Source organism: Chamaea fasciata, unplaced genomic scaffold (assembly GCF_029207755.1).
Source record: "Chamaea fasciata isolate MVZ Bird 193981 ecotype frontalis unplaced genomic scaffold, bChaFas1.0.hap1 SCAF_5, whole genome shotgun sequence".
NCBI classification, from domain to species: Eukaryota; Metazoa; Chordata; class Aves; order Passeriformes; family Sylviidae; genus Chamaea; species Chamaea fasciata.
In genome coordinates, this window is record NW_027094090.1 from 48,680,011 (window position 1) to 48,703,905 (window position 23,895).

Here is a 23,895-nt window from a genome sequence, read left to right on the forward strand (position 1 = left end):
TGGAGTAATGTAATGCACAGAATAGTGTATTATCATTATGCAAAATAATAGACAGATGTAAATTGCGTGCTTTGCATGAGTACGTTTTTTAAAAAGAGAAGACCCACTCCTACCTAGTATTTCTGAGACTAAAAAAATGCCCCCAAAATGGTTATGTCTTTTTCTCTGCTCCAATGAAGCTAGAGGATAAAATGCTCATGATGTTCATAAGCTTGCTGAAACTTCACATTGCCTTGGTGGCATACCTCCATCTGGAAATACCAGCCATCAGTCTGTCAAAGTAGGTGGTGACAGACTGAAACACTTGCAGTATTTGCAGGCAGCTCCTGCTCATGAGGGAAGTCTCGCTGTTGCTCAAACCCTGCCTTCCTTGCGTTGTCCCCTCTCTCTTTCCCAGCCAGCCACAACTGCTCCCTGCAGCCAGAGCTGGTGCCCTACAGACCAGGCATGGCCGCTGAACAAGCTCCCCGCCGCCGAGGGCAGACCGGCACCGCGGGCAGCGACTGCTCTTCTGTAGGAAAAAGCTGTGACCAACCCCGCCATACGGCACCATTCTGTCAAACCCCGATGTCCCCTTCTGTTCCACTCAGCGTGGGCTGGTGCCACCGACACACGTTCAGCCTGGGAACGGCCGCTTTCCCCGCACGGGTGGCTTTTCTCTGGTGACTGACCCGCAGCCGCCGACTTCTAGGGACCTCAGCGGACCTTCCCCTCAGCAGGCCCGCAGCCCCCGCAGCCTCCCCGCGCTGCGCCGGGGGGACGAGCGCTGCACAGCCCCCGCGGCCGCAGACGGCGGCGGGCCCGGCGTGCGCATCGCCCCGGCAACCGGGGGCGGGCCCGGCGCCCGCTGCGTGTGGGCGACGGCGGCCGCGCTGACGTCCGGGGGAAGCTGAGCAATAACAGCGGCGACGGGGCCCGGCTGCGCCTGCGCGGGCTGCGGGGCTGCTCTATTTATGTGGGGGGGCGCCAAGATGGCGGGGGCGGCGAGGAGAACGTAGGGGTACCTCCGACCGGGCGGCGGAGCGGGGAGGAGGGAGAGGGAGGAGCCGGGGCCGGTGGGAGGGAGCGCGGAAGAGCGGTGTCACCGAACGTGTGAAGCGGGGGCCGGCGGACGGCGGGCGGGGGGGGGGGCGGCGGCGGAGGAGGATGGCGGAGCCGCGCCGGGTGCCGTTCATTAGCCTGTCACCCGTGCGGCGCCGCGAGGGCGAGAGCCCGGCGCTGGAGCGAGAGCCGACGGGCCGCGACCCGGAGCCACCTCCGGCGGGCCGTGAGGCGCCACCGCCGGAGCCGCCGCCGCACGAGCCGCCCAGCGACAGCGCTGCCCGCCCGGAGCCGCCCCGCGACCCCGGCCGGCCCGAGCAGCCGCCGCAGCGGGAGCCCCCCCGGCCCGAGCCGCCGCCGCTGCCGCCACCGCCGCGCCAGAGCGGGCGGCAGGAGCCGCCGCCGCCGCGGGAGGCGCTCCCGCTCCGCCAGACGGTCCGCCTGGAGGTGGTGCTGAAGGACCCCACCGAGGAGGGTTGCGTGGAGTTCAGCTACCCGGAGCTGCTGCTGTGCGGGGACTCGCGGGTAAGGGACCTCCCCTTCCCCTTCTTCCCTCCCCTCCCGCCGGCACGGGCCCCGCCGCGCTTCCTCCTCTCGGTTGCCGGCGGCCCCGGCCTTGCCGGTAGTGTTATCGGGTACCCCTTGCTGCTCGGGGGTGGTCCCGCTACGGCGGGAGGGGCGGTGTCCTGGAGGGAAGTCCGGCAGCCTCGCCGTCGCTGCGGGCTCCTCCTGGTGCTGAGGCTGCGCCTGTGGGAGGAAGGGGAGGCTTCCCACTTGTGGACTGGCCTAGGGTTCCTGGCCTTTGCTGCGGGCTGAGGCGGAGGAGAGCGCCACTGTCTTGTGTCCCGGTTACCCTGGCTCACCTCCCTGCCGCTCCCGTTCCCTGCCCGGAGAGGTGTTGCATCCTCCCTTCCTGGGAGCTCTTCACCGGCAGCTGGACGAAACTCTGACCAAGCCGGTCTGTATTCCGGGTTGTCCCAAGGCTATGTGCAGGTAAATAAAGCCCGGCTCTGCTATAAGTCTCCAGAAGCAATGAAGTGATAATTAGCAGACTTGGAGAAAAGTTTTTGTAGTCTTGGAGGGGACAGGGATAAATGAGAGTTAATGTTGAACCAGTAACCACCGCCTGTAAGTGTTGAGAACTTAAATCAAGAAAAAAGAAAAAGTGTTCTTCCTTTGCTTGTTCCTCCCAAGCAGAAAGTGTTTGATATTTGAACTACTTTGTTTTTTAAGGACAAAGCTCCTGTAGACAACTTCAGAAAGCAAGCATTAGCCAATCAACAGGGCCCGCTGTTCCAAGTAGGAAATAGGGACACATGTCCTTAAGCTGGTTACACTTCTGAGCTGCTCATTCCTAGTTGAGGATACCACTGAGGTTGTACTTGATCTAAATCATTTTTGCTTCTCTTTAATGCAGTACACAGTTTTAGAGAAAGCTTGTCTCTTACTGGAAAAGGCAGAGGGCAAGTAAGTAACTGTTACGAGAAAGGTTATGGTATCAAATATCAGTACTGATACTGCCATGGGATTTTTACATCCAGCACAAACTTGAATATGGTTGAAACTTTTCTTATAAACCAAAGTGTTTCTAGCCGATGATGGTGCTGTAACTATGCTTAGTGGGCTGCTCACTTCTTCTGCTGTAGGAGGGATATACACACTGGATTGTGTTCAAATGTGGAAGACAGAAAAATCAGTGACTGATTTTAATCCCTCAGATCTTGTAATGCAAGTTAAAAGGTTCTTTCTGTTCATCCTGTTCTTCAGTTGTTGTGGGCAAACAGTGCCAGTTATGACTCCTCAGAATTAGTGTGGCATAATCATGCTGCTCTCTGAAGTGCAATCTTTCTGAGCAGTCCTGTGAAGGTGAAAATTGTGTTAGTGTTTAGAAGTGGTTCAGTACTTGAAGGCTGACTTTTCCCTTTGGCAGTTCCCAGTTCCGTAACTGCCTTTTATTCTGAAGGTTGCCAGTATCTTAATCGCCTATTCGGGGTAAAAGGGCTGTAGTAGTAGTTCTGATGCAAATTCCTTGTCTTCCGGGGGTGGAAGAGCATTGATTTAGGGGATTTTGGTACAACTGGGATCAGAAACTGTTTTCTAAGGTAGAGACAGTGATAGGAATGCTTTATAAGAAACTTTGTATGTTTTTCAGCTCTGTAGAGTCCAAATTAAAATGAATGGATCATAATGGCCCCTCTGTTAGTGGGTTGTGGAACAATCTGCTGATTTACTATGTAAAACAGTGTCATAAATTAGGATCCTTTTAAAGTGATTCTGGACTTTTACTCATGTTTAAAACCTGGTCTATACTTGGCCTGTCAGTTTAATTTCTTGCTTGTTATGTGGTAGAAACTAGAAAAGCTACTGTAATATTCGGGAAGTTTTAAAATCTTGAGATTTGCTTTTTCAGAGTAGGTAGTAACTAATTGGCAGTTAATGTTGTGGTTTTAAGTAGTTTTAGATTTCAAAATTTGTTGTTTTAGTAATGTTTCAATTTAAAATTAACAGTTTAGATCCTTCATTGTTGCTGTGCAAATTTTTTGTAGGGTGAAGATTGATTTGGTTTTCTGGAAGCTATTGTTGACTCCTCCCTTATAAGAAGTTGCTCAACTTTTTTATAACATTTCCCATTAAAATTTAACCTTACAAAGTCAGGAGCTTGTCTTTCTATCTTGTAGTATTCTTGGAACTGTAGCAACCAAGAAAAGTTCTCCAAAGAAAGGCAAGGACTGACGCACAGGCATAATTTTAAATATGGCTTTAATAGGCCATGGTAATAATAGTTATATAATAATGAAATGATAGAGAATCCCAAAACGGATTTGGCAGTGCAACTTCTGTCTTTTTTTTACTCCAAATTTATGTTCCTATGCTGAATTAGAAGCTAGTGGAAGTGTTTATTTTAAAAACTTACGCTGTCCTTGTCCTTTTTTTGCCTTGATAAAGAAAGCACCTTTTGATAGGGCTGTTTGTAGAGTTCATCTTTTGAGAGGAATTATGTAAAGTTTTGAATGTGAGTAATAATTTTGTGTGGTTGAAGGGTTTATTTGCCTCTTAAATGCTGGTTGAAGCGAAAGTGCACTCCCATTTTATCTTTGGGGTAACTGAGGCTTGGCGCATAAAATCCAAGTCGAAGTGGATGAGCCAGAAGCTCAAGCTGGCTTCTGTCAAACAGGCTCTAAAGGTACTGAAGTAGTAATGTCTTAGTTTGAGTGCCATCCATCAAAACAGTGAAAACCTCAAATTCAAGCAAATTTCAGTTTTAGTAGTGCTTAACTAATCAAATTGATAGTCAGCTGCAGGTTTGAGTGTTTGATGGAGAGAGGAAAGTTAACACATAAGTACTAAATTTGACTTGATGTTTAGGCTCAACCTTGTCTCCTTTCACAGTTAGAAAAAAGTCCCATATGCCTAGCAGAAGATGAGGAATACCTTTTCCCAGCTAAAAGTAGAGAAAATGGTGTTTCATGAATTGAGCAGTATTTTATATTTAATTATGCCTGCAGGAAATAAGTGGCTTTAATTTATGTTTTAGGAGTAACTAGAGCCCGTATTCATTTTTTCTTTAGATACTCAGTCTGGAAAATGCATTATAATTATGTGGTGTTTGCAGTTTTGCTTAGCTTACCTTTCTCATTACATTAGTCTTGATGCTAATGAGCTGATTTGGTCACCATTTAGTCAGTATACTGGCTTTTCATACTGTGGAGGAAGGATCTTGCTTTTCTGAACTTAGGGTTTTTTTGTTCTTCATAAATCTTCATTTATTCATTGGTGAGTAGTCCATGTGCAGTAAAATTAGTTGCCATGCATAAAGTTCAGCAAAATGGAATTCCATTCCACCATGTTTTAGCATCCTGGTACCTTCCCCCTTCCAGCAATTCCTGTATTTATGTGAAGTTTGAAGGAGGGCCGCTCTGTTTTTCTGCCATCACTTATTAAAAAAAAAAAAAACAAAAAACAAAAGGCCTATGTATATCCTGTTAATTGACATTTTCCCAGTGAAAACCTCTTTTCTAAAAAACACCAAAAAAATAAGGCACTGCTCCCTCCTTGTATGTATAGATGGAATATTAAATCTCTTTTGTGGCTAACATAGTTATGATTACTGTAATGAACTCTTGCACTGTAATTTTTTTCTTTAGATAAAAGACTTAGGTTCATTATGGTTATAATTTACTGAGGTTTTTAGTCTTCTGGCTGCTTGCCTCCTGGTTAGCACACCACGTACATCCTGTCTGTTGTATCTAGAAGGATCATAGCACCTGTTAGAGGAACCAGTGGAGGCAGAGGTGAAAAGGAGCTGTGGTTAGAGAGAGTTTTTTCTCACCTCAAATGGCCATAATTCTTTCTTATGCTTACACTTTTAATTGAGGTTGTAGTAGAATGCTTGGGAAAATACAAATCTGTGTATTTCTCTTAATTCTTCTGGTTTTGTTGTTATCAGAAGAAAAAGTAGCTGTATGATAGTTCAATGATCAAAGTAATTTTTAGAGATTAGGTATAAATTATGACTGCTTAGTCATCAGAGTATTGGTTTTTGACATTTAATGGGTTTTGAGATGCACTTGGTGTTTCTTATGGAATTAATGTGTAACTTTTGCGTTTTTCAGAAGAAATCAGTTCATTTAGAGGATCCATTTAATGATGAACAACGTGAGCGACATGAAGTAGAAATGCTTGCCAAGAAGTTTGAGGCAAAATACGTGAGTTACTGCACTTTGTTAAAAAATACAAATATTTAATAGTGATAACAGATAATGTTGAGGCTTTTTTTTTCGAATAAGTTTGCTAATGTAGTGTCAAATGACTTCTGTACATTTCAGGGATGACTGTCTCACTGTATTTCATTTAAGTAACTTGTAGTTGCCACAAGCTTATCAGACAAGTCTGCTAAATAGATGTTATAGCTTGTGAAGCTATTCTTGGAAAAGCTTCCTATATAAATACAACTTGGTAATAGATGTAGGTCAATATTCTTGCTCTACACTGTGCTGGAGGAAAGATTTTTTTATGTAATGCTGTTGTGCACTATTGAACAGCTCTTCTCTTTGGGCTAAATACTGATGAATCTTGATGAATTCCTGACTAGTTTGGAATGTTTCCATAGGAAGTTGTTAAATAGTAAATCATTGCTCGAGTAATGTCTTGTAGCTGCCAGCTGCTTCAAGATACTCTACTGGCTTCTGTAAGTGTAGTGTGAGTGACTGGAACAACACTAGATAGCAGCATAAAGAGCCTTTCACTAGTAAATGAAGGTAGAAATCAGAAAAAAAATTGGCAAAAACCACACCCAAGCAGGTCTTTAAGAATTCATATGGGTAGGGTTGGGTGATTAAGTCTGAGCTGGCAGCCAGAGCTCATCATCATGCTGAGGCATGTTGATATTCTGGATTACTAATAGAACACCTCAATAATAAAGAAGGGAAACAAGAGCAATCATTTGTATCTTTTGCTATTAATATACATACTAAAACCTTTTTTGTCTCACTTATTTGGATTTTTATTTTCCTGGCAAAGGCAGATTTTTCTAAGTGCATAGTCTATACATTCTGTCGAAGTAATTATTATTTTAAGGCTGTGAAGTATAAAGAACTCTTAAACTGAGAAGAATCACTCTCATCTTTTGGACAGGTTGAAAGAATCCAATATGAATTGAGAAGGCTGTTCCAAGATGCTGTTTGCTTTTAATTTGAATGATAAATAATTTTTTGAATGTGAGAGAAAAATGTTTCAATCATACTTTTTTAGAAAACTCATTTCCACTATTAAAGTTAAGGATTTTGTAATGTCTGAAATAAGTTGCTTAACTGCAGTTGATGAAAGTCAATGTAAGTATGTAAAGCAATATATATAGGAGGGAGTGGTAGTGGAAGCAATGTAATTTTGCATATATGTTTATGCATCCATCAAAGCTGAATATGTACATTTATGGGCAAAACATGTTATTAGACTTAAGAAAAACAGAGTTTGATGTTCAGTAGTCACAGAAAGGGGCAAGTAGATGCTTTTAACCATTAGAAAGCAGTAGGTAACAAAAAATTACAATTTTCAATAGTTTAAATTTGTGGTGCACTTGCATCTTCATTACTACTTGCACTTCTGATTCCTTCTTGCCTTTTGTCCCTTCCAACCCTGTGGAAGGGAATGTCTTCTATATAAAGAACCACTTACTAGGTTAGAGCTGCTAAGCATTAAGGGTGATGAAGGATTAAGATTCCTTGTGCTAGAAACTCCCTGTCCTTTCTCTTCCAATGTAAGAGCCATCAGTCTCTACTTCCATCCCTGCTCAGAGGAATGGCATCTCTGTACACTGACCCAGTACAGTTTGCTCATGTTCTGACAACATCCAGCCATCTTCTTTCTCTTGTGGGGAGGCATTCACTGCGTAGCTTCCATTGGAGGAGAGATCCCATGTAGTCGATACCCATTCTCCTCAAGTGAGTGACCAGCTGCAGGATATTCTTCCAAGCTGGAGTTGCATTGTAACACTCTGTAGCAGTGCTTTACTGTGAATGTCATCAGTAGTTGCATGAGAAAAAAATAAAGGGTTTTCTTTTCAGATTTGCAGGAAGTACTGTATCCTCCTTTAATTAGGTACTACTTATCTAAGATACCTGTTTAAAATGGAGTCAAACATTGTTTTTAATCATAACGTGTGGCAGTACTTCTGGAAAATTTGATGCATGAAGAAGAGTCTGCCTTGAAGACTTTTTATTTCTTTTCAGATAAATTCCTGTACTCATAACCAAATCAGTACACTCTGATATATTTTGCAGATACTGAGAAAAGCCTATGAATAAGTGCATTTTTGTAAAACAAAATGCTTGGCATACCATTTCTTTTATTATTCAGAACTCTCCTGCAACTGCTGCACATACTAAATATCAGCATTAAAAAACTGCTCTGAAGGGTTCCCATTTTCATTGTTTTGATTGCTCTTGTTCTCTAGATGAAATCAAACACTATTGTGAACATGTGATACTGAGCCTTGGACAATATTGTAGATTTGTAAGAATTTTTCTTGGATCAAAACAAAGGTCCATCTAATGGATGGTAGCATAGTCTCTGACACTAATGGAATCTCCTACTTGAAAGTATAATAGAACAGGTGTTCACTGATATTACTTCACTGTGCCTGTCTGGCAGTCTGTGTTGTGTCTTAATTTCTCTCAAAGCCAAAGGTTACCTGTTTAATCTTTTTATAGCTTTTTGCCAGAAATCTACCAGATCATTACTGGATTTGTGTTCCACAGCACAGGAGTATTGTGATGACCGTCATATAAAAACACAGTGTTTAAACCTGATGAGTTCATGTAGTGCTGTGTTATAAGAATAGTTTCTCTATTGTAAGAAACAGAGATACTTCTGTTCTGCACATTGCATGTGCTTTTGATGTTATCATCGAAATCCAGCTGTTTTGTTCTCCAGCTGTAGTGTCTTAACTGTTGTTGCATGGAAGTGGTGTTTTTTACCTTTAAAAGTCCTTGTTGGCTTACCATTCTCTTTTTTTATTCTAATTTTCTTTTTAATGAAAGAATATTAATGGTATGATGCACTGATTTGTCAGTGTTATAATGATGACTTCTGGTTTGGTTCTCTGTTCCTTTTTTTTTTTTGTAATAAGTTCCAACTCATATTTTTTTGACCATTCTTGATTAAACAAATGTCTCAAGTGTGCATAACACCTCCAGGGGTTCCTGAGCAACATAACAAATTTGAAGCGTGCTGTTTGGGATTTTTTTTTTTTTTGTTTAGGTTGTACTTACTTTGTGTGGATTACCTTGCTTTATTGATGCAGAATTCAGCTGCCTATTTATCATACTAAATTCAGAGCAACTGTAAGGTCTTTCAGTGGTTCTTCAGTTGTTTTCTTTTTCCTTTGCTTTCTTCAGTAAATTGTCATCTTAGACCCCTGTGCTTCCCCAACTCTTTACCTGCTCTGGTGCTTCTAAAGGTGAAAGAATGCATATTCCGTAATAATTTTGCTGATCGCTCTTTGCCAAAATGAGATACCTTTTCTTTCCTAGCTGCAGATCAGACATCAATTTAAGTAGACCTTCCTTATCTCATGACAGTTTCTTGTCTTTGAAGATGTTTGGACCATTTTTAAAGCATTTGAAATACTTTTTTCTACCAACATTTCTTCCTGCTCTGTATATTCTTGTGCCTGCTGGTTGTTGTTAATAGCTCTTATTAACTTATCCACCATAAAGACCAGGTTTACTGGTTTATGGATTGTGCTCTTCAAGATTCTTCAGGTATTGGCATTGTGTTTGCCACCTACCTTCTAGTCCTGTTGGGCAAAGGTTGTTTAAATGCAGAGTTACGTGACACAGTTGATATCTTAAAGTCATCTTTGGCTTTTTTGAATACTTGCATGAGTGGTATTCGCCACTTCAGGAGCTAGACACAACTTGCTCTAGTATTGTGTCTACTTATGTTCTGGGACAAAGAGCTTGGAGGAAAGCTGCAGTAGTAAAACTTCCCTGAAGTGCCTGCTGGCACCTAAGCCAGAATCATGAATTATATAAACTTTTGCACTGGAGTTTAATCAGAATTGTTAAGGGCTGCCTTTTTCTAACCTACTTTTTCTTCTCCCATCCGTCTTATGCAAACTTTTTTACAGTACAGTGTTTTGGAAATGTGCAGTCATTCAGATGCTTTTCCAGATGAGTGATTGTAGGAGATGATACCACTGATAGGAATACTTAGCTTGGAATGTTGCTTGGAAATATGAATTAAAAAGCATAACTCACTTTTGCGGTTTTTTCTCCTAGGACTATTGCATTTGTTTATTTAAGCATGTGTGAGAGATTCCTGTTTGCTTGCAAGAGCACATGCTTTACTTTGTTACAAACTTGCATGTTCTCAAAATGTTGTTAAAATGGAGGTGTTGAGATGCTTACACCTCTCATAAAAGAGCAAGGGTGAAACCACCTTTGAACAATGTCTGCATTCTCATAGTAACTAGTGGACTCTGGTATTTGGATGTCTCAGCTAGAAAGACTTACTTGCTCTAAGAATGCTCAGAGCTGTAGACTGCAGGCAGAGAAGTTTTAGGAGCAAGTCTTGAATTCATGGAAGTTACCATTTTAATGAGGGCAGTGCTTTTTTGAGAATTTTATCTTTTAAGACTTTTATTGATGATTTTGACAATATATGTGAGCTAGAGAACTAGGCCTTAGATCCTAAGAAGATTTTTGTGTAACTTTAAGTTTAGATTTCCTGAATATTTGAGCTGGCTGTAAGTCTTTACTTGACTTAACAATGAAATTTCCATGTGAAAAGAATACTTGCAGATTAAAATTAATTTTACTGTCTCCTAGAGGTAAGTGAGCCCATATATAGTTTGCAATGCAGCTTCTGGCTTTAATAATCAAGTAACATTTTATGTTTTAACTTCTTAGATGCTATAGAGAATTAATCCATCTTGTGTAGGGAAACACTTTAATGAACTCTAGGCAATCATTATTTTCCCTTGTAATGACACTGTAACGTAATGAAAAACTTAACACTTTCTAAATTATCCCAGCCCTTCTATCATTAGCAGTCCAATCATTATACTTTAAAACCATAGGACAGGGAAACATCTCTAAATAGGAAATGTGAGGAAGATCCTGGTCTTCCAGAAAAAGGTAGCTAGTGACTGCCTTTCAGGGATAATTCTGGTGAGGCATGTTTGCCAGAATGCATCCATGTGTGGAAGTTTTCTTTAGTCATCTAGACCATCTTCAAGGACGCATTCAAGAAAGCAAAACTACTTGAATGACTATTCCTCCAATGCCTTATGCTGTGTAGGCTTCAGTACATTGCTTCCATGTTTCCTAAGTGATGTAACACTTGATTTGTCTTCAGGGTGGAAAGCCCCACAAACATCGGAAAGATCGCCTGCAGGATCTAATTGATATCGGTTATGGTTACGATGAGACGGATCCTTTCATTGATAATTCTGAAGCGGTAAGTAAGCCCCCTCACAGCAGCAAGAAATCATGAGACAGTGCTTTATCTTTTCAACACAGAAGAGAGGTAAGGGAAAATACTTTGTACTTGTCTATAACTGATGTGAATGCAAAGAGCAATACTACTTTGGGAGATCAGTGAATGTATTTGTAATTTATTCAGGATATTATATACCAAAGAATTAAGAAAGCCATTCCTAGATCAAATAATTTTCCAGCTTTAGAAATTAAAATATTTCTATTTGTGCTTCTCATTTACTGAAATGACACTGGATCTGTTTAGTTTCTTGTACTAGCTCTTTGGATTATTAGTGGGCTACTGGCATTAGATTTACTGCATTAGATCAGGAAGCTATTTTCCTCTTAAAAATCAGTAAAAATAGGATGATTATTCTAAACATTGAATATGCCTGAAAAATTTGAGACAAAACAGGTTAAACAGCAGGATATTACTGTTTACTTTGAATATTTTTCAGAAATGAAAACATGTCTTGAGGTAAAAGAAAAAGGTATTAGTTTGGTGCAGGTACCGTCAGGAATATCAGAAGGTTTATAAGAGGGCATTTGAAGACATGTTAGAGGTGATATATGAAATCATGAAAATGAGAAAAAAGCTTGGAAAAGAGTGGATGATCTAAAAGCTCAGAAACCTCCTTTAATTCTTCCTTATTGAATATTAGAAAGGAATATGTGTACAGTTTAGTCAAGTAAAAAAAAAAAAAAAAAAAAACAAACCAAGAATAAGAGCTGTCATTTGCCAGCCTTCAGTTTCCTCCAGTGCTGAGTGACACTGGACAAAGCAGTAGTGATCTGCTGTAACGGGGAAGAGGCTAGAATTCTGAATGGGAGAGGAAAGATTATGAAAAGGAGTTGCGAGAAAACAATAAGAAAGGCACATAAATGCATTGCTTAGCATACATTATGTCAAGCCTTCATTTCAATTCTAAAACTTTACAGTAAAGAGCTGTAAACTGAGCTGTGAAGTTTCTAGTATGTAGATGTTGCAACAAGTGATTGTATGGCCTGTGTGAGGCGTACAGAAAGTGTCTGCAGAGCTGATACCTTTTTCAGCAGAAGCTGAGCAATCAACCACAGTGCATAGCAGGCTGAGCTTATCTGTGTGCATTGGTAGTTTTTGAAGTAGGTCTGAAGTTGTGTGAAGAGAGAGTTTGTTGTAAGGTGTTTATTGTAACATATATTAGTTTGTCATTTTTCTTTGTCTAGAAATGTGAACCTGCCAATATTAAACTGTTCTATCATTATCCCATAAATTCTGTTTGTGCTGCTGGAACAATATTGGGGTCTAAGCCTTCATATGTCTTTTCCTTGGTAGGAACAGACCTGCTTCGTTTCTGCTGAAAAACCACTTGAGCCTATAGGTTTATCTAGTTTCTCACTGTTGCTTAAGTTCATCATCTTCGCTTTTAAAATTTCATGATGCCCAACCCAAGTTCTAGCTAGGTTTTCCTGGATTTACTGTGACCTATCACAGAGCTGATAGCAGATTTGGAACACTGGCAGTACTCGTAGCACGGGTCTCTGTCAAAGTACGAGTCTTGTGTATTAATAGTTAGCATAATGTGCCTCCTTCCAAGCACTGGTGGTGCTGCCATCAGCCAGTCTGGTAGATTTGCAGGAGCATTTACTTCTGTCTCTTGCCAGAGTCCTTGCAAATTGTACAAAAGGCAGTTGTTAGAGGATCAGATGGTTGCATCATGTGCTAATTGTGGAAGCTATTGGGGAGAAATGGTGTGTTCTCTAAAGATTGCTCTTGTCAAATCATTATGCCTTGTGTCTGCGTTATAAATACGGACTAGTGAGAGACCATCTTTGTTTCACTTTTATCCCCATTTATCTATAGAAAAGAAGAAAAAAAAATGAGTGTGCCAGCTGCAGTCCATGTTGCTGTTGCAGAGCTTAAGGGTCCTGTAATGTAGGTGTTGAAGTTCAACAAAACCTCTAATTCCATCATTCTGTCTTGGATACACGAAAAATGTTTAGAAAGAAAATCTACATGTCTGGCTTGCTCATCTTCTGTGTCACCAGCTATGAAATTGCTGTGTTCTCTGAGATGTGTCAGAGCCAGGCCCTGGACTTCTTCTTAGAAGACACACTTTCTTACACATAAAAAAATATTATATCCTGGGCACAAAGACTTGAAGAGTGAATATGAGTGCCTCTTTAATTGGTCCAGGATTAGCTTGTCTCTATCCCAGGAAAAAAAAATTGAAAGCTTCCTCAGAATTTTAGTCCTTTTTCTTGTCACAGTTGTGAAAGAAATACTGAGCTCTTTGACACTGAAACAGATTTATTCTATTGCTTTAGAGTTACATTAGTTTTAAAAACAGATTTTGAGGTAAATGCATTTGCAGGCAAGCAGGAAGTCTATGTGAGCAGCTGTTCTTGGGTTGAGCATTTTGACTGTAGTCAGTGGATTGTGGTAATTCCAGTAAAAAGGTAAATCAAAACCAGCTTACTATTCTAACTGCTCTATAGGGGTTAGCCTGATGGCAAGTCCTTGCCTAATCTTTGCTTATCTTAATGGACCTGTACAAAGTGTCCACAAACCTGCAAAGAGAGCTCTGCCCCTCCCCAGTGTTCCCAGTGCTTTGATGTTGAAAATTGGTTTTGCTGTAGTGTAAGCTGCCCAGAACTACTTTCTTTGTGGAGTTCCTGTAGAATTTTTCACCCACTCTATTTTTCCTGCACACACATGCGTGTCTAGCCAGATCAGGCTGATTACTTCCTCTTGTAATGACCTCTGATTTTTTGGTTGGTTGAATACCTTCCTGGCAATGTAAGCTTTATATAGGTAGAGACTGCAAGGGAGCACTGCTCTCTGAGCTTTCTGCTATGCAGTACAGAAGAGGGAATTTCAAGCAATACTTGGTGTTAATGAAAATGTGTGCTGTTTTCTCTTACTTGAAGGTAATAAGGCTTGGATATCCAAACCAAAGACTTCCCCCATTCCAAGTAGATGAATGTAGAAAAAGAACTGTTGACCTACAAATCTGTAAGCAGTGTCTTTTGAAGCAGTGATACCAGGTAGCCATACTGGCAGGAATTGAAGTTAAATGTGAATGCCAAGAGCAGTGGGAAGCAGGCAGTTCAGTTCTTCAGACACCCAGGCCCCTGTGTAAATATTTGACCTAGTCTGTTATATTCATGGTTCCATAGTAGCCTTCTAAACACTGATGAAAAAAATTCCTGTGCTGGTCACTAGAGAAAACCAGGATATCAATGGTTTCTCATAAATGGAAAGTTTCTCCAAAACAGGTACTTTAGCTAAAAGGAAGAACTTAGTTTTCTTTAGCTACATCTTGCCTAAAGGGCTCAGACCATCTTAAAGGAAAACCTTTCAAAGATTCTGTTGGTTTTAGTAATTCTGGATACATTGTTAAAAGCTTTGCTCTTTTCCTGTCTTGGTTCCCTGGAATACTTTCCATAATTTAAGGGCTTGGTCTCTGCAAAAATTTTGTCATGATACACAGTTTCCACATGTTTCCAGGATAAATTTGTCTTCATCTTGTAATCTCCGGACTTAAAAAGGTATAATAGATTTAATATCCTCTTCTCTCCTACCCTGGCTTGCCCCTAAGATCTGAAGCTGGTGGGTTATCAGTAAAGTTAGCTTGGACAAGACTCTTGATCTGAGAAACTTTCTTTTCCCAGCAAGAATAGTATCTCTTCAGGGAATGGCAGCTCAGTGTGTTAATGGAAATTTTTGCCATTTTTGTGAGGTTCTGGGCCAGAGGTAGTTTCAGGCCAACTTGATACTGTCCTCTCATTCTTCCTGCTCTGAGTTTCTTTTATACTAACTATGAAAAGCAGCGTTGTTGTTTTAAAAAGATCACTGTCTCTTAAAAAAACCTAACAACCAAGCTATCAACCTGCAAATGTTAGAGACATTTACAGAAAAACACTCCATAGGGTCCATTATTAAACATACTTTCATGGTGTATTGAGAGAAATTGTGCACTCTAGCATTTTTCATCTGGAAAAGGCTGCCTTTGTAGGCCTCAGTCACAAACCTCATCCGTGCTGAATACCTGAGGGTGCCTTAAAGCTTCTGTTTTCAAGAGGCTCACTTGCCAACTGTTTCATTGGCTCTGAATTGTTGTGTTTATATTATTGCTGTCTTCCTTGTTCATTGTCACTTTGCCCCGGCTTGGAAGTTGTGTGTTTGGGGAATAGTGCTCACTTAGCCAAGTGCACAGTGTCGCCTTTAATAACGTGTCATGCGCGCTTCCTGCGTGTCTTCAGGGGATGCCTGCTGGCTGGCATCTGACATGTCCTATGCATTTGAGTGAGTATGAGGGCAAGTTTCAATTCAGAGATTCTTCGCTTTTTGTCATCCTCACCCCAAGATACATCAAGGTATAAAGTGGAGTATCAAACAAATAGATACAGATGCAAGAACTAAGCACATACAGAAACCAAAATGGCTGGGGGGCAAAGCTGGTTGAATTTGCAGAGCACATCTGATGTTTGTTAAAGCAATAGTAATGTTTTTGTGCTCCTTCTGCAAAAAAGGTATACCCTTTTTTAGGAAAGAATATGAATAAACTGAATAAACTGAAAATTCAGCACTTGCATAGGTTTTTTAAAACACCTGAGACTTGTATCTGGCCTGTGTAGTATCACTCTTTAAATTTGTAGGAGAAGGAAATAATAATGGGTGTGGCAACATTCTGTATTTTGCTAGATTTAATTTTTTGAAGAGCACAAAATCACTTTTCAAAGTAATCTGAGCTACTAGAGGGGTAGGTCATGGCCTAGGATCAGCTGTTCTTTGACTAGATGAATTTGTTTAAGCAGTATAGTGAACCTAAGTGCTTCCCAAAAAATACACAAACAATATGATTACAAACGTAATACAAAGGGAGGTTTATAACATGCCAAAATAACGGGTCTGTGATCAGAGCATTTGTTTTAAGTGTCATGATGTGGAAAGTCTGCTCTTCATGTTAAATGAGAGCAAAAGGAAAGTACAACTTTTTTTTCTGCAGAATCTTCTAGTAATTCTGTAACATTAAACCTGAAGAGATTGAGTAATACATTACATAATTATTTAACACTGAACTAGATTTTCATTGTGGGTCAGGTCAGAGCTCAAGCTCTGAAAGAATTGAGTTGTACAGATAAAAATGGTCGTGTGACTGGTCATACATTTTATAGCCTCTGCTGAAATATTTTCAAGGTGATAAAAATGTAATGTCTTTGCAATGAAGGTCACTTAAGCTAATAGCCTAACTGGTGGAAAGGTATAAAAGGTGTTGGTCAAGATGGGAACAAAACAAGAGAATAAATGTGTATTGGTACTTCTCCAAGGTGCTGTGGTTGGCTGACAGATTGATATCCTGGATTGCTAAACTAGGATTCTCCTATAAGACTACCCTGGGCCAAGTATTGTATCTTTTATAATCTCTTATGCTTTTTTCTTTTGTGCTCTGCTGGATGTCCTTTTCCCCAGGGTTAAAAGAAAAGCAAACCAACCCACCAACTTGCCTGCACATTTTGGAAGAGTAACCTTCTTTATCACAAGAAGGCATTTTGTGCTTGCTTTTTGATGTCTCCTTGGTATTAGCAAAGCAATGCGTTGTTTCCCCTTAACCTTGTTCAAGATTTCCTTGTGGGTTCTATTATACTGTAGTTTTGGAAAGGTATTTGTGTTTTTGTTTGGAAACTTAGCCTTAAAGGATGGCAAAGCCTAAGAGTGCATTTCAGTTTCTTTGCCTCTTGAAGAAGCATAGAGATCAATCAACTATATGTGTTTGAAGTATCTTGACCTGTGTCGTGAACTCTGTGCATATTTAGTCCATTCACTGAAGGAACTGTGTTTAACATAATTCCAGTAATTTGGCCTTCATTCAGTGGGCTACTGATGGTCAAAACTAAACAGTTCCCTCCACCCCAAACTGGTTCGAGCTACCTCAAAAAATAAACTAAACAAGGTACAAAAATTGTCCCTGCTTATCTTTTAGCTAAGTATTTTCTGTTTCACAACCAATTATAGCAAGCTACATTTGTTAAAACATTTGGACATATTTGCACCAAGTCTCATTTCAAGGACTTAGTACAGAAGTGTTTAAAAACTTTTTCACATGTGTGCTTTTGGAGGTTGTTGTCCGGAGGGGAGGAGAAGGATCACAGTAGAATATCTGAGGATTATGATCAAAATACCTGGACACAAGAGTACACAATACTAATAGAAGATACTGCTGTGGGTCTGAATTTCAAAACTAAATTGGTTTAATCCATAAAAATTCACTGTTCTTGGTGTAGTGATGAAGCTGGAACCAGTTATTTTTTAGAAAACTAAATTCTTTCATACCAAAACATTTAATTAGATTAATGGCACTAAAAGTCAGTGGCTTAAAATAATTTACATATGAACCTGCTTTTAGATGCTCAGACAGTCTATCAGTCTTATTTTGTTATCTGCAGAATGCTTCCATAATCAGTCGTAGGACAAACCTGTGTTCACAGGAGTCAGTCAAACCCTGTCTCTTGGCAGGTCTGGGATTTTTTGATTCTCGCTGTTGGAATGTGTAAGGAAGAGCAGAACACTGTAAAGGGCTTTAAACTTATTTTTGTTCATAAGATAAATTGTGTGATTTTATACACAGAAAAAACTAGTTTAAAGCAAAGGTCTTGAAAACAATTCATAAGAAGATCTGGAATTTGCAAGAGCCATGTTCCCTTTAACTGAGAGTTCTGGAAGCACTTCAAAATGAAGCTTAATCTCTGTTGCTAATACCTTATGCAAACATACTCGTTTTCTGTTCAGTTAGGGCACTAGAAAATAGTAAGCTTAGCTCAAAGGGGGGTGTGCTAGGTACACTGTGGTATGCAGGCCCCTATGTCTAAAATACAACATGGAGCTAAAAGTTACACCTTGTTCAGTAAGCTCAGGGTATAAACACATTTGGGTAAAGAAAAGTAGCCTTACTCAAGTGTTAAGAGGAACTGATTGTCAGAAAGGTCTTTGACAGTCTGAATAGGTTCATAGTCCTCAACGGAAGCTGTTGAAACCTCAACTGCTTAGTGTATACATCCACATCTTGCTGGTCTTAGTTGCCTGTTAAGTATTATGGAATACATCCACTCTGTATATTGAATGAATTCCGCCTTTCATGTTGCCTGGTTCCAGTGGATCTGTGCCACGCAGCATGTTGGTCATTCAGATAATTTGCTGTGATTCATGATTCCTCATTTGTGGGCTGTCTTTAATCCTTACTTGTGTGTTACCCAGGCCTTCCTGTACTGCTCCACATCTCAGTCTTTACTGTGTTGGCTTTTGCTTTGAATGACAATGGTCTGAGCTTTGACTGTGTGTTTTTTCTTTCTAACTTGGCTACTACTGTATTCTTCAGTTTTGATCCTTTACTGTCCCAGCCTTGCCAATCCAGTTCACACCCTGTCAGCTCAAATGGGGGAAGTGTCTGCTCTGTCTGTTAAGCACCGTGGATAATAATTTCTTTTCTTTCATTTTCATTGTACCTAATGGAGCTGGTTCTGAGTGCTGTGGAGAAAGCATGAGTTTTCTCTGAAGTTCTTACATAGCCTCTACTTTGAAGTTTACTTTGTGTGGTCCTCCTGGTCTTTTAAGATGAATGACAAGTCCACTATTAACCCACTTCACTTCTATTTTGTTCAATTAATAGATTCTCTCACTTTCTTGTGCTAGCTTTTTGTATCATCTTAGGGTACTTTATAAATCCTGTCACCACTTTACATTTCCCATTTTGTCTTTCTGTACTGCTTGTTAAGTTCTCTGTTCCAGGAAGATAAAAGGTGATGAGTCAGGGAAGTTTCTAACTACTTACTCAGATTAAATCTCTGGGTTGGCCTCCAGTTCAGGCTCTTTTTCTGGCTTCCTTGTTGAAGTATACATTTACTGTTTTACTTTTCTGGATAACTCGTCTTCCTGTCTAAAAGTCTTTGGTAGCCTAGACTTTTCAGTTCTTAAACCATTATATCTTCAGTATATTTTAAAAGGCATGGAGGTTATTGGTTGCATGTAATCATAGAATTAGTATTGTCATCCACTATCCTGATTATTGACTGCTTTTTCTATGTCTTTGGATTTCAATATTTTTGAGATTCAGCTTTATAAATCTGACTTGGAAATATCTTCATAAATACTAAGTACTTTTCAAAATAAACTGTTGATAGAGTTTGAAACATTTTGTGGTTTTAAAATTGTCTAAACAGAGTGAGAATGCTTGCCTTCAAATGAAAAACATCCTGGCATTGTGATATTTAAGAGGCAATGTTGCATTAAATACCTAAAATTGGAAGTAAGGTAACAGATACTGTGGTTAAGTTTGTCATGTCTGGGACAGCGTTTTTAAAAAAGAAAATTTCAGAGAAATTTTTAAAAGAAGTAAGGTTTTGAGCAGGGCACTGTGGTGAGTTACTTTCAGAGAGCAGTAGTTTAATGCTGTAATCCTGAGTTTTTGTACAGAAAAAGGGACATTGTTTTGAAAGTTGAAAGGGTACTCTGTGATGTTAATGTTTCTCTGCCTCAGCCAGGAAATTTTCTATAGAACTGCTATCCTGTTTCTGTTCTAGCAAGATGTGCTGTGAACTGCTGTATATATATTCTTAAGTATAGGGACTGGTGAATGAACTACATGGTTAGTTTATTAAGAAATGCTGATAAGTTCATCTTCCTTTTCCTGCGTAGTATGATGAATTGGTTCCTGCATCCCTGACAACCAAATATGGAGGGTTTTATATCAACACTGGTACACTGCAGTTTCGCCAGGCATCTGAATCGGAGGATGAAGACTTTGCAGAAGACAAAAAACATAGGCCACCTAAAGTGAGTGATTTTAATTAAGGTTTTTATACAGAAATAGAAGCTAGGTGGACATTGGAAATACTTGATACACTTAGAATGGCTCAGAAGAAGAGTGCAAACGCAGAATGATGCATGGTGCTGTTTTATTGCATTTTCTGTTTTCTGGTTCAGGTACTAGCATTCAGTAACTAACTCAGGATGTCCACAGACTGTCCAGTCTTGTAAGACTAGGCATCTGTTTAGGCAGCCTAACAAGTTTTGTCCACCCATCTTGAACTGACAGATGATTCTGTAATTTTGTAAGAATTTTATTATAGATGAGACCTTAAATTCATCAATACCGCTCTTAATGGTTTTGCACAAAGTTTGCATGATTTGAAATTGTTCGTAATATCGAGAATGACACTTAAACCAGAATACCTGTTAAAATAAACTCAGTTGATAAGAGTATCTATATTAAGATTATATATGCAATCTTTCTAAACAGCATGCTGTTACATAAACTTTGAGTTAGTCAATGCAAACGTAATTGCAATATGACATTCACAAGTTGCATGCCATTGCTCAGAACTTAGTGCTTCCTAGTGTCCTTTCCTACTCTGTAACTCTTAATTTTAAAGTTCCTGTATTGGCTCTGACTGGGATGCAGTTAACTTTCTTTCTAGCAGCCTGTATGATGCTATGGTTTTGATTTGTGACTAAAACGGTGTTGGTAAGTACACCAGAATTTTGCCTGTTGCTGGCTAATGCTTGCACAGTCTGAAGGCTTTCTTTTTCCCTGCCCTGCACCCTCAGGTAATCTATGGATCGACAAGGGAGGGGGAGGCAGGTGGTCTATATTGACCAGCAGAGATGTTCCATACTGTGCAACTTCATAGTCAGCAATGAAACTGTGGTAGCAGAAGAAGGTGGGAGAATTCCATCTTCCAAAGTAGCAATTGGCCATACTGGCTGGGCAGCAGTCTGCATGTACCTTAGAGTATTTCTCTTACTGAAAACTCTAAATTTCCTAACTGTTTAAAAATTATTAACCCTTGTTAGTAACTGCAATTGCTGCTAAGAATCCATCATACCATTTACCTTTACACACATTGATTGAGGTGTTTTTCCTGGCTCTGAATTGGAAATGTAAAGAAAACAGAATATTTCTTGCTGTAGAAGTCCTTTAGGGTGGGAGAATCATTGTCCTTTATATGATCTCTTTTTTAGATAGCAAAGTTAAAAGAAAGTGAAGATCGGGGAATGAAGAAACGCAAGCGAAAAGATGAAGGGACAGAAAAGGAGACAAAGCCTCGGAAAATGAAAGTTCCTAAGCAGTTGGGGTACGTTTCTTTTTCTTTATAGGAACCCCTAAATTATATTTGAAGTTTGGCTTCAAGATTGTATGCCATAGCAGGATTACAGCTCTTTTGAATATTGTACTTTTAAACTGTAATTAATAGCTTACAGATTTTGTTTCAGAATCTGTGAGGGGTTTTTGTATAATTCAGTCCTATGGGCTAAATTTTTGTCCCCTGAAACTTTAAACAAGGCGTAATAATAATAATAAAGAAAGGCAAATCACAAAATTAATTTTGAGTCTTTTGAATAGAATAAAGCATCATTGTCCTACCCAACATCTAAACTAGCTCTAGGAATTACATCTTCTAATGAAAAATAATTTTCTTCCTATCTCTTTTTCTTGTCTGTAAAGCTGTAAATACAGTTTGTTCTTCTACGTATTTCTTACTCACTTTGTGCTTTCCTGAGTTCTGAGCCTAGCATAGAAGGATTAATGTGGTGGGATTTTTTAATTGGCTTCTGGAAAACCATTGTTCAGTGGATGGAAGCTGTCTTACTGTGAATATTCACACTGAATTCTGAAAATATATTGACCTCATTTTTATCAAGGTGACAAACTGGTGGAAAATTCTCAGTTTAAGTAGAAGATAGATTTTGAGCATGCATTTAAAAATTCTTAGCAATGAAAAGAATTTTTTTTAACATACGTGCTGTACATGCAACCTGCCACCATTCAGCAGTCTTGAGAGGCAAGTTTAAGTATTTTAGTATCGTAAATCTGCCGTGAGTTTGAACACTTGTGCCAACTTCTCCATAATTAAATTGAGAAGTCAAAATATAATACTTTGTCTTAATGTGTATAAAATGTAACAAATCAGTTGGGGAACATGTAATCACATGACCACCTAAGGTTTATGGTAGTTGATAAAATGGTCTGAAGATGGAAGCAGGAAGTACCTGCTTCTTCTTCCTGATAATTTTTTAATTGTACTAAACTTTGAGTTTTGTTGTTAAAGGTTACTAAGGCCTCGAAAGTCACATGCTGATGAAAGATTTCTTTCCTCTACAGAGTAATGGCCTTAAATTCACACAAGTCTGAGAAGAAAAAAAAGAAATTGTATAAAGACTCGCTCTCTTTGGCTGCCATGATCCGTAAATTTCAAAAGGAGAAGGAAGCCATGAGGAAGAAGGAGCCTAGTCCAAAACCTCCAGTGACTGTTGCATCCTCTGCCCCTAGTAAAATTCCTTCCTCCTCTCTCAGTGCAGGAAATGATATCTCTGACTTGAATCTTAGGATCAATGATCCTGTCCTCTCCATTTTTGGTAGCACAAATGAACCTGAGCTCCTGCAAGAAACTGAAAGTGCCCTGGAGATGCTGGGAGACATTGACTTTGACAAGTTGCTTGATGGTACTTCTGATGGCAGCCCGGTCTCTGAGCTGTCAGGAGAGAATGGAAATGTCACACAGGCAACCTACACCTCTCAGGTCATGACACCCAAGCAGGTGCCTGCCCTCCCAGAAGGTCTGCCTATGCTACTGGAAAAGCGCATTGGAGACCTTCGAACAGTAAGTATGAATTCACTGCTAGCAGATTGCATTCAAGAATCTGAAAGAACCAGGACGAACAATTAGGACCTTGAGTGTCATCCTTGAATTGCTGACTGAAACTTTAGAAATGAAGACTTGATGTTAATGGCAATCTTAATGGCTGTGTTTGTACTCAGATGAAAACGGGCAGAGATGATGCAAGTCAATTATTCAAGCAGTGCTTGTTTTGCAGTGGAAACAGGGTTTTCTAAATCTGTGTATAATAACTTGTAATGTTCATTTATTTATGGGTTTTTCTTTATAATGGAAACACCAGTGTTACCTGAATTGCTGTTTGTTGGAAGTGGAATGGTGTTTTCTTACTTTGGAGGAGGTAACCTGAAATATGACTGCAGCTTTCAAATCTGTGTCTTGGTTTTTTGGCTTTAACTTGTCAGTAAAAAAAAAAAAAAAAAAAAAAAAAGAAGGGAAAAAAACCCCAACCAAATGAAAAAAGCCACCAAAACTAGAAACCACCACCCAACTATAAAAAACAAACCAACCAACCACAAAACTGCACTTTTTCTTCTGGAAGGTTAGAATGGAATCTGAACTTCTCAAAAATGGGATGAAAGATGTTAAATTAACAAGTTATGAATAGCCCAGTAAGTTACTGAAAGGGGTCAGAGCTATTAAGGTATTACATACTCCTTGTTTCAGTTGTGGATGTTATCCTAAGTTGAGAATAAATTTGTTGCTTGTTCAGATTATGTTATTAAAGCTTTTCCTTACTTAGAATAAAGTGCAGCTTTTCTTTATTCATAGTAAGTTTTGAAAAAGCAGTTCAAGTTATACTACCTTTTTTGTACAAAAGGAAAATAATTTAAACAGTTGTAGAGTTTTTGCTCTTACCTGTATAGAAATGTCTTCTAGTTTTCTTACTTATTTTTAAACAGACCAAGCTAAATACAGCCAATGAATTAATATTTACTAAAGCGAAGGAGCTTCTGTCTCTCTTTCAGTATGTAGGCTTCTTTTGCTATGAATCAACCATAAACTTCTAGCAAAAGTGCAGAATCAGATTAGGCCAAAAGTCAGGAAATGTTAGTGACCTACCCCAAGCTAATTCACGTTGCTTCTTTGTATAACAATTCCAAACCAGTTGGGAGGCATCTTTGATTCAGTGGCTCTTGGAAAACATAACTACTCATGGAATCGTAAAATGGGTTGGATGGGCCCTTTACGATCATCCACTCCAATCCTCCTGCTCTGG

At 39.7% G+C, this 23,895-nt stretch overlaps 1 protein-coding gene across 2 annotated transcripts in view; it reads left to right on the plus strand.

Annotated features, from left to right (window-relative positions):
* The first annotated feature begins 988 nt into the window (after positions 1 to 988).
* The window catches only part of UBN2 (ubinuclein 2), a 43,683-nt gene continuing 20,776 nt past the window's right edge, over positions 989 to 23,895 (plus strand). Inside the window, exons 1-6 of one of the 2 annotated variants that reach the window (XM_066183561.1) lie at positions 989 to 1,566; positions 5,655 to 5,747; positions 10,900 to 11,001; positions 19,696 to 19,833; positions 21,022 to 21,134; positions 22,163 to 22,661. In XM_066183561.1, the coding sequence (XP_066039658.1) occupies positions 1,147 to 1,566; positions 5,655 to 5,747; positions 10,900 to 11,001; positions 19,696 to 19,833; positions 21,022 to 21,134; positions 22,163 to 22,661 (1,365 nt within the window). In that variant the 5' untranslated portion in view covers positions 989 to 1,146. The remainder of the gene's footprint in view (positions 1,567 to 5,654; positions 5,748 to 10,899; positions 11,002 to 19,695; positions 19,834 to 21,021; positions 21,135 to 22,162; positions 22,662 to 23,895) is intronic. The other variant, XM_066183559.1, reaches the window with a different exon arrangement.